This window comes from Mandrillus leucophaeus, unplaced genomic scaffold, assembly GCF_000951045.1.
Source record: "Mandrillus leucophaeus isolate KB7577 unplaced genomic scaffold, Mleu.le_1.0 Scaffold669, whole genome shotgun sequence".
NCBI lineage: Eukaryota > Metazoa > Chordata > Mammalia > Primates > Cercopithecidae > Mandrillus > Mandrillus leucophaeus.
Window position 1 is genome coordinate 1,140,782 of NW_012107241.1, and position 10,209 is coordinate 1,150,990.

Genomic DNA, 10,209 nt, shown 5'->3' on the forward strand with positions numbered 1-10,209 from the left:
CCACAGGAGCTTCCCACTAATCCATCTTTTATCCTCTCTTTTGTCTATCCCTCACCTACCCCTCTCACCTCCGTGCTTCCTGCTGGTTCCATCCCACGGCACCCAACAACATGCCCCAGCTGCCTCTCTAACCTGACCCTTCCCCTCCAGGGCTCATCTCCTTTCCAGGCCAGCCGTTCTCCTTCAGTAGCTATGGGGGCTGCACACAGTAGATGAGCAGCTTTAAAATTCGAAAGATCAAGAACAACTACGAGTCTAAGCCCATCTGGCCAGTAAGTCATACTCCAAATGTTGACCAGTGGCACCCAGGCCCTAGGCCAGGCAGGTTACCATGGGGAGTATAACTTGGCATCATTCTGCCAAAGACCAGAGCCTGCAGAGGCAGACCCAGCCATCCCTTACTGCATCTGTCCTTTCTCCTAGCTCATCTATTTGAGTATCACAGGCTGAGTCCTACCAGTCTACCTTGCTGGCAAACCCCAGCCACCTAGAGGCTCAGAAGAGGGACTTTTCACTAGGGCTAGTGGATGCCCCAGCCCCACAGCGGTTAAGGGGCCCACGCTGAGCGTGTCTTTGGATGTCAGTGGGTGACAGCCCGTGCAGGGTGTGTGTCTCTGGGTGTGTGGGCAGTGTGTGTGTCTGCATCTCTGGGTCTGTGTGTGTAATTTCTATGAGGCCATATGTGTTGCTGCTCCTGCCACTGGTATTTGAGTTTGTGAGTGTCTGTCTTCTCATCTCAGGCTCTGCCTTCCTCTCTGTCTTTTCTTCACCTCAGAGCCTTCCCATCCCCCAGGGCCAGCACTGTGGCCAGTTCTGCGTAGGCGCCCTGAGTGGGCTGTTGCTGAAATGGTTGCTTTGCGGATGGAGCTGACAGTTGCCGTATCTGTCCTCCTATGGGCCCTCCAGTGTTCAGAGACACCCTCACCCCACACAAAGGTGTCCTTCAGGAAGAGGGAAGGGCTGTGTTGCCTGTGTGGGAGTTGGTGGAGGGGGGGGAGTGTTGTAAAGATACCCCCCCCTTCAGTTCTGACCAGCAGGAAGAAGGGCCCAGAGGCAGTGCAGTCTGCAGAGGGATGTTGCCTAGCAACTTGGGAGACTTTACTGCAAACTCACCAAATCCCGAATTCCTCAGCTCTAATTTGGGAAGAGAAAAGCACAGAGTCTAGGCCTGGTATCCACGCTGTCCCCTAATTTTCCCCTTTCCTCTCCTCTCTGGATTCTGGAGTTGAAGTCCCGCAGGAATTGGCACAACCTAAGGTCACAGATGTGCCGTCATTTAGGCAAGGGCCTGAGTTCCCAGGACATCTGGCCATTTGGTGGAGGTGGGGAGATGGAGGATGTGCCAGAGACAGATTGGGGAACAGATTTTTCATTACAAAAGTGGGTGGGTCCCAAACATGCTGGGGGAGACACCCCTACACCCCAAGCCCTGGAATCCCGGCCAGCATCCAGCTCAGCCTGGGCCCGCAAGCTGGCTAAACTTATCCCCACCCTGAATGGACACAGGCATTTCCCTCCCACTCTTTTTTCCCTTGGCAAGCAGAGCCTCGGGCCCAAACATCTAGGTGGGAAGGAAGCATGTCACTGCCATGTGGTTCCTGGCCATGGCCGGGGGCTGGGGATGTACAGTAGACATGTCTCAGGATCTGCTGTCCCACCCGAAGCCACAGGGCATTTCCCACCTTTGCTCCCAGCAGCAGCCATCCTTTCCTCCTTCCCTTCTCTGGGACCTTAGCTGAGAAAGACTTTCTAGTTTTCTCAGAGAAGGCCTACCCTACCCACATAACAAGCCACACTGCCAGCTCTTCTACCCTGCCGAGTTGGGGGAGGCTGACGACCACAACAGTGGCAGGCTGTCCCTCCCAGATGCTCTTTCCATAGCTCCCCTTCCCAGCCTCTCACGAAGCCCACATCCTGCCTCATCTTGGACCCAAGAGCCAATTACTTCGAATTCTCTATACTTGGGTTTAGGGTATTTTTCTTCTTCCCAGGAGCAAGGGCGAGTGTGGCCAGCTTTTGTCTTATTCTGAGGCAGTAGCTTAAAAGGTTAGGCCGAGTCTGGTGTGAAAGGGAGGAGGATACTTCTTCCAAGTCGGTGCCCATATATAAATGCATCAAAAATAGATGTTGTGCATATATGATTTTGTTTGTTTGCTGCAGCTCATATAGACAGATCAATAATAGATATGTCGTGCTGACAGCTTGAGTTGGGTGACCGTGTGCGTGCGTGAGCGCGCGGGCGCCCACAACAGGGTGTTCACATTTACCTGAAACTGAAGGGCTGCGTAGTTATTTTTGCAGGTTGTGTCTGCAGTGTCTGTATGTTGGAAGGCGGCCTGGGAAAATCATATGTGGACATGTGGGGCTTGTGAGCTTTTGCGTGGACGCATGCCCATGGCCAGGTTGTACCAACAGGTTTCTCCGTCTGTAGCAGGAGTGATGATGAGACCTTTTTACCGCACGTCTTAGGGAGCCTTTCTTTGCGGACTGAGGGGGAGTGAAGTTAGAGGGAGCCATATTTGGGACTCCTGCTAGGTTGTGGAAGTGTGGAGGGGTGGGTGAGGGGTGCGTGGTTTTCTATAAGCGGGAGGGGGTGCTGTGCCCAGATGTGGGTGTTTGTGCTCGGGGTGTCGGGGTCCTCCTTCTGCCTACTCCGGCGTACATCTGCCTGGCAGTCTGCCGCCTAGCAAGCCAGGGGATTGCGCCCGGGAGGATGGAGTGTGTAGGAGGCTTGGATACAAGCGTGTAGGCGGAGGGGCTGGGGCAGGAGCGGGAGCGCGGCGGAGACAGCCGCGAGAGGGCGTGGTCCTCCCTCCACTTCTCCCCGCCCACCCTGCCGGAGGCTGCTCCTGATTGGCTTCCCGGCCGCGGGGCTCAGGTTACATTCGCGAGCGGAGCCGAGCGCGGGAGACCGGACCCGAGAGCTGAGCTGCAGGTTCGGCGCGGGTCGGCTGGCTGCCGACTGCCCCAGAGCCCCCACCCGGCACCACACAGACCCCACCCCCGCCCTGCGCCAGCCTTGGTCCCCGCCGAGGACCCCCGACACCAGCATGGACTGCTGCACCGTAAGTTAGAGGGCCCGGGGGAGGGGCACTTGGCGGGGTCTGCTGCGAGAGACGCCTGAGAAAGCCCTGAAGGGCGAGTGAGGAATGGAAGTGGATGCAGAAGACCTAGGAGCAAAAAGAAAAGGGGTCCTTGCCGAGGCGTGGGTGGTGGATGGTGGAAGGCGCCCGCCCGACTTGGAAGCCGTAGGAAAAATGCTCCTCAACTCGCGGGGGCGTCTGAGCGCCCATCCGCCAGGCAGCCTGGGCTGGACTGGGAGCTCGGCAGGGCTCTGCAACAGGGGAACTGCAGGTTAGGTGACAGGAGGAACTTCCTCCCCAGTGGGACTCTGGAAACCATCGCCTGGAGACACTGCGGCGACTCCTTTCTCCTGTCATTTGGCCCCCAATCCGTTCCCCATCCCCTGCCGCCGCCGTCGGTGGGCGGACAGGCTGATTCTCATGACCCTCCAACGATCGCCTAAGCTCCCTGTGCAGCGCGGGCTGGTCCATATTGGTTAGCTCGGTAGTGATGCTGGCTGCAAAGAGCCTAGTCAGGGTGGTTCTAGGGAGGGGTTGTCCCGGCCCCCAAGGCCTTCTCGCTCGGAAGGGGCTGGGTGAAGTGACCGCGAGAGAGCCCTGCTGGCGAGGGAAGGAAGTGTCTGCAATTTGTCAGCGCCCACGCGGAAACCGGGGTACTGCGAGTGCCCAGCGCCCGAGAGGGTTGCTGTTAAGGTGACTAGGTATGAAAGCGCCTGGCACAGGCCCTGGCTCCTGCCTCACTGGAAGAGTACAGTGGTCATACGTATATGAAATGTATTTGTTTGCGTATTTGTTTTTTGCCTCTGCACTCGGAGAAAGACTATTCCAAAGTCCTTGTATTTTCAGTCATTCAGTCAACCAGCTAATGATACACGAGGTTACTGACTTTGCCACCTTATGGCACAGTAAAGGAAAACAAGTGAGCTTTGGAAGGAAAGGATAGCCCAGTACTATAATAGGTGAGACTTTCCCATGTCTGGGTACAAAGAGGCAGAGAAAACTTAGGGGCAAGTGGTGGTTGCTGCGATTTTAACTCCTATTAGTTTCAATAATAGTTGCCAGTTTCTGAATGCCTGCCCTGTAGTCAGCACTTTATATTTAATCATCGCAACAACCTGTGAGGTAGGTATTATTTCACAGATATGCCAACTGAGGTTTAGAAAGTTAGATTTTTCCAAGGAAGCATGACTCCTAAGTGTGGAGGCAGGATTCAAACATAGCCCTGTCTCCTTCGAAGAGCTGTGCTTTAACCTCGCCTCTAAATATTTACTGATTATAAAAGTAATCTGCTCATAATAGAAAATGTAAAAACTAGAGAAAAGTATGAAAAAGAAATATGTCAGTCACTTACAGTCCCACCCCCTGAAGAACACCCCGATAACATATCTCCTTCCAGCCTTTTCCCTCTGCTTGTTATTCTACAGGAAGCAATTTTTTGGTTGTGAAGGGAGGAATGGGCTCCTCATGGAGATTCCTGGGCTCCACTGAGGAAGAGCCCCTCCTCCCAGCAGTGTTGTATAAAGTAGAGAAGATAAATGGATGGTGGGTTCTGGGAAATGAGCTGGGGGGAGGGGAGAGGTGAGGATGAGAGGGGAGTGTTGCTGGGAAAGGGGAAGTGGGAGACATGGTCATTGGAAAGAGGTGAGTAAACAAAGAATCCAGGAGGCCAGGGAAGGAATGGAATTGGTCTCCTCTGTGTCTGCAGTAGTAATTAGAGTAGGATGTGGGGGTCCCTTCCTGGAACTATTGCTCTTGAGTGCCCAGGGAACCATACTGAAGGATTAGTAGACATGGTTCGAGTCAGTGTCCCTTAAACAAGGAAAGGCTACCCACCCAAAAGGTAAAGAAGAAGCAGATACACAATTATCTCCATGGCCCAGGGCCTGGGGCACCTCCTCTAGTGCACCCTGTACAAAGGAGCCTTCCCAAGTCATGCCCTGTCCTAGAGATCTGCAGGGCTTAGGGCTGAGCAAGAGAGAGCACCAATATCAGACTGTGCAGGAGGACAGGAAGAAGAAAGGGTGATGGATGGAGGGCTGGGGAAGGGCAGGGCTGGGGGGAGCATTTTCTTCCCCTTTCTGTGGAGGGCGGGACTCAGTGCTGGGAGGGAGCTGCGATGTGTAGGAAGAACAGCATACCTCTTGGGGGCTAGAGGCAGGTCCCTCTTCCTCTTGGATTCTGGAGCTCTCCTCACTGACCGCATCACCTGGTGTTTGGGAAGAATCTAGTCCTGTCTTCTCATTTCTCCTTGGTACAGAGGCTCAAATAGAAATGAGGAAGAAGAAAACAGATCTGCCTATTTTTTTCTAAGAGACAGAGGAATGGCTTTTTATTCCTGTTGATTCAAATATTGCAGTTGCTGATTTACATAGCCATATATATATGACTTTCCCTGCACTCACTGCGCATGAAAAAGCACATGAAAGAAACATTTTTTTTTTGATCCTACTCATTTCTTTTGCTTAGTCTAGTTGGCTTGGCCCTGCTGAATTCATAGAAATAATTACCTGCCCTGAGGCAATGGCTAACAGCAGAGGCTACTGAATCCATCCCTTCACTATTTGTCAACTGAGTGACCTTAGGTAAGTTACAAAATGTCTCAGAGGCTGTTTCCTGACTTCTCAAAATGGGGATTAAATGAGGTAATATGTGCAAAGCACTTAGTACAGGGCCTGACATATAACAAGCAGCAAGCAGGGGAAATCCTTAAAGCTATTTGGATTTGGGAGCTGAAGGAGACTTTATTCATTAGTTGTGGCTGAAGAAAATGAGACTCTCAGAAATGAAGCGATGTGCCCAGTTGGGACTAGAAGCCTTGGCTCCTGCTTTGCTGAGCAGGGCCCCTTCCACCTCCTCCTCCCTCCCAGAAGTCCCTAGTTCCTATGGAACTCTCAGGCACACACCAACAACCGTAGCTTCGGAAGGCACTAGCCAGACACCATGACCAATGAACCTCTTCCCAGGTCCTTTTAATCCCCTTCCACTTCCACCTGTGGACTGGCAACCTGGCAGCTGTGTCCTGACAATTCAGCTGAAGGAGAGGGAGCTGGTTCTGGGGAGGAACATGGCGTGTCGGGGGTGGCTTTGCCTGCTATTCCAGGTTTCCATTCTGGATCCAGCTGGGGCGGGTGGTGACAGCAGGTCGGGTCTAGCGTGGTTGGAGGCAGATATCCCTTCCTCCACTCAACCTTCCCACTCCTCCACAGCTGCGAGGCCAAGGAGGAGAGGTAGGTCAGGAATTCTTTTTTATGGTTGTCACCCTCTTTTGAGAAGAAGCCTTACTGTTCCCTGAGGATATCCCAAGAAAGACTTGAGCTCTAAGAATAAAACATTCCAAAGGAGTCTTTTCTGAGCACTCTAGACCTGTGTTGGGCCCCTCCACAACCATACCTGCCTTTTTGTAACTTTTGTTTTCTTTGGCTCTTCTACCAAAATGTAACTCCTTTTACCTGTGTTTAAATCGACTGTGGGCATCTTGAGCACAAATGGAAGAATGTGAAGCCCAGGAAATGAGGCTAACCTTGGGAAACATGGTGAGGGGAGCCATTTTTAAGCCGGGGCTTGGGCATCTGAAGTTTAAGGCTTGTGCCCCTGGGGCAGAATCTGGCTAGGACAGTGATCACTGAAGCCTTGCTCATATCCTGTCCACTTCTATGAACTGGATGGATGATGGCAGGGAGAGCGAATGTGCAGAACTGAATTACCATTATTATGTGAAACCTTGGTCATCTCGTGTCCTAGAAGAAAAAGATAGTCAAAGCAGTGGAAGATTTCATGAAAAAAAAAAAAAAAAAAAAAGAAGGAGGCAAATTCCTAGAAGCCTGAGAGCCAGATCAAAGGGGAAATGTCCTTCTAACTTCATAGTAACCATCCCCATCCTGACCCACGCTAATACTGCAAGTAATGTTAAGCAACAAAGGGGCTCAGAGGCTGAATTCCTCTCCATTCCATAGCCTTTTTTCTGCAATCTATACCATCAATCCCCCAACCCCTTCTACTTTCAACCAGGGCAGGCTATCAGAGAAACAGAAACCTAGTTTGAAGCATAGAGGTGGGCCTAATTATTAGTAGGTTGAACCATATGAAATTGTTATTATATGACCACTTTTGGCCTGCAAAAACAACTATTTCACATTAACTTAATGTTATTTTTAAGACAATCATAAGAGCTACCATTTATTGAGCAGCTAGGTTGTGCAAGAGACTTTATGCATATCATGCTGTTTATTCTTCCCCACAACCCATAGAGGTAGATAATATTATCCTGATATTTTAGAGGAAGGTGCTGAGATAGGAAAAGATGAGATAACTTGCCGAAGGCCACACACCTATAGCAAATGGTAGACCTTGGTTGGTTGACTGGGCTGCATTTGCTTGTCCTAAAAAGTAGGGGTAAAAATATATTCTGGACTCTGAAATACAAAGGTTTGAATCTTGGATCCACTGGTAACTGTCTGTATGACCCAGGTAGGTTTTTAAACAGTCTAATCATTAGTTTTATTAGGGGTAATCATAAAAGGGTATGTAATAGCTTTATTTTGAGGGACTAAATAAAATAATGCCTGTAAAACACTGTTATTGCACCTGGAACAAGATAAGTGCTTAAGTGGTAGTTATCACCATAATTCCTTTCTTCGTCATAAGCACACCCTGGGGAGGGCTTCCTGCTCCTGCTGGTCTTTTCCTTTCCTTTCCTTTCCTTTTCTTTTTTTTTTTTCCTTGGAGTGAAGACTTTTCTCTATCACTTCATCCAAATCATCGCCTATCTCCTGTGTCTGAGTTAGTTCATCCTTGGGCAGTGGAAAATGAAGAGTCAATGGGAAAACAATCTCTGGGCCTCTAGTCTTAGGTCGGGGGAGGCTGACTCACTGACTAGTATCCCCAACTTCTCCCCAATTCCAGCTGTGAGATTCCTGCATTTCTACTGGGGAGAGGGCTGGCGGACTGAGGCTTCTCCACCCTCTCCATGGAAAACCCTGGACTCACACTGGGTCCTTCTGAGCTGGAGTTACCCTCTGAGAGCAGGGGGACAGGCGGCCACTCCAGGAGTGCCTGCCGCTGTTTTCCTTGCTGCTCCAAACCCGCCTCCAATCAGCTCTGCAGACCCCTAACTCGGTGCTGGTGATGGGCCTGGCTCTTCCACACCCAGTCCTGCCTGCACTTCTCTTTCCTGAATTGAGACATGACTGTCCACCTGGCCCTGAACCTTCTTCGCCTGTCGCTGCCCATGCCCCAGTGCGTGTCCCTGCCATAGCCCTGCTCCAGGCTCGACACCCCGCACCTCCCACCCCCGTATTGCTATAGTCCCAGTCCCTCAGGGCTCTTCCTACCCCACTCCCGCGGATCAAGATACAGTGACCCCACAAGAACCCTCCTGCTCCGCCCCCAGGAGAACGCCTGCTCCAAGCCGGACGACGACATTCTAGACATCCCGCTGGACGACCCCGGCGCCAACGCGGCCGCCGCCAAAATCCAGGCGAGTTTTCGGGGCCACATGGCTCGGAAGAAGATAAAGAGCGGAGAGCGCGGCCGGAAGGGCCCGGGCCCTGGGGGGCCTGGCGGAGCTGGGGTGGCCCGGGGAGGCGCGGGCGGCGGCCCCAGCGGAGACTAGGCCAGGTGAGGCGGGCGGCGCGCCGGCAGGCTGACAGCTGCCCTTCCCAGCCCTCCCCAGAAGGAGCAGGGGGAGAATAAGGGCGGGCTGGGGGTGCAGGGGGCGTGGAGGGAGCCAAGGGTTGTGGGATAGAAATCCGAGATGGGAGGTGGGTGGGTGGTTAGAGGCTGAGGGTTGGGCGGATTCCAGGAGCTCACCTGTTTCTCCCTCTGTATCCTCCTTTCTGCCCCGCCCTGGACCGAAGAAGAACTGAGCATTTTCAAAGGTAATGAACACGGCCCCTAGGCGGCGGGGTGGGACGCCTGAGTAGGAGAAAAGGATGGAATCCCTAGCCCTTTCCTCTGCCCGTCCTCACCCCTCCCAGCCGGGGAAAATGCACCCTGCCCCTGCAGGTTTTCTGATACATCCAGACCCCCGAGGCTGCGACGGGGACATACATATGCAAAGCCACCCCATTTGGCTGCACAAGCCCGGCCGAGGGGCAGAAATACATCGCGGCTCGCACACGTACCTGCCGCGGGGCGCATTTCAGCGCTTTGACTCGGGGTGGGGGGTTCTGGGTGACTGAGGCCGCCTGGCACTCCCCGCCCAAAGAATTCTGGTACTGAAAGGGGGAAAGGAGGGGGAAGAGGAAGTGGCGGGAGAGGGCAGGTTCTCAGACCTTTTCTGTCCTCAGTTCCCGAGGAGAGATGGATGCCGCGTTCCCTTCGCAGCGACGAGACTTCCCTGCCGTGTTTGTGACCCCCTCCTGCCCAGCAACCTGCCAGCTACGGGAGCCCCCTGCGTCCCAGAGACTCCCTCACCCAGGCAGGCTCCGTCGCGGAGTCGCTGAGTCCGTGCCCTTTTAGTTAGTTCTGCAGTCTAGTATGGTCCCCATTTGCCCTTCCACTCCACCCCACCCTAAACCATGCGTTCCCAAATCTTCCTTCTTTTGCTTCTCGCCCACCTCTCCCCGCACCCAGCATGCAGCTCTGCCTCCGCAGCCTCAGTGCGCTTTCCTGCGCGCACTGCGGAGGGCGCCCTAAGCGTCACCCAAGTACACTCACTTAAAGAAAAAACAAGTTCTTTCGTTCTGTGCGCAGCTAAAAGGGGCGCCCTACATCTCCGTGCCACTCCCGCCCCAGCCTAGCCTCAGGACTTTGGATCTGGGGTGAGATGAAGGGAAAGTGTTTTTATGGTTTCGGACGCCCCTTGCTCTGACCGGAAGAGAAGTCCCTATCCCACACCTGCCTGTCACGTTCCCTCCCCTTTCCCCAGCGCACTGTTGAGGGCAGCCTCTCCAGCTCTCTTGTTTATGCAAACGCCGAGCGCCTGGGAGGCTCGGTAGGAGGAGTCTTCCACGGCCCCGCCCCGCCCCCGTCGGCCCCGCCCTTCCTTCCGCCAGGCAGCCTGGGCTGGACTGGGAGCTCGGCAGGGCTCTGCAACAGGGGAACTGCAGGTTAGGTGACAGGAGGAACTTCCTCCCCAGTGGGACTCTGGAAACCATCGCCTGGAGACACTGCGGCGACTCCTTTC

The 10,209-nt window shown here is 53.5% G+C and overlaps 1 protein-coding gene and 1 long non-coding RNA gene across 3 annotated transcripts in view; one reads left to right on the top strand and one right to left on the bottom strand.

The window, feature by feature from the left end:
* The first annotated feature begins 2,877 nt into the window (after positions 1-2,877).
* Positions 2,878-9,684, top strand: NRGN (neurogranin (protein kinase C substrate, RC3)). 2 transcript variants are annotated; one of them, XM_012001675.1, is made up of 4 exons: positions 2,878-3,065; positions 8,473-8,699; positions 8,942-8,959; positions 9,371-9,684. In XM_012001675.1, the coding sequence occupies exons 1-2, from the start codon at positions 3,051-3,053 to the stop codon at positions 8,692-8,694; spliced, it is 237 nt and encodes a 78-aa protein (XP_011857065.1). In that variant the 5' UTR covers positions 2,878-3,050; the 3' UTR covers positions 8,695-8,699; positions 8,942-8,959; positions 9,371-9,684. The 2 variants fall into 2 exon arrangements, with proteins under 2 accessions (XP_011857065.1, XP_011857066.1); XM_012001676.1 differs by having other exon boundaries at positions 2,883-3,065; positions 8,939-8,959; positions 9,371-9,639.
* Positions 9,624-10,209, bottom strand: part of LOC105554996 — a 753-nt gene continuing 167 nt past the window's right edge. Inside the window, exon 2 of the long non-coding RNA XR_001008413.1 lies at positions 9,624-10,068. This is a non-coding gene — a long non-coding RNA (uncharacterized LOC105554996). The remainder of the gene's footprint in view (positions 10,069-10,209) is intronic.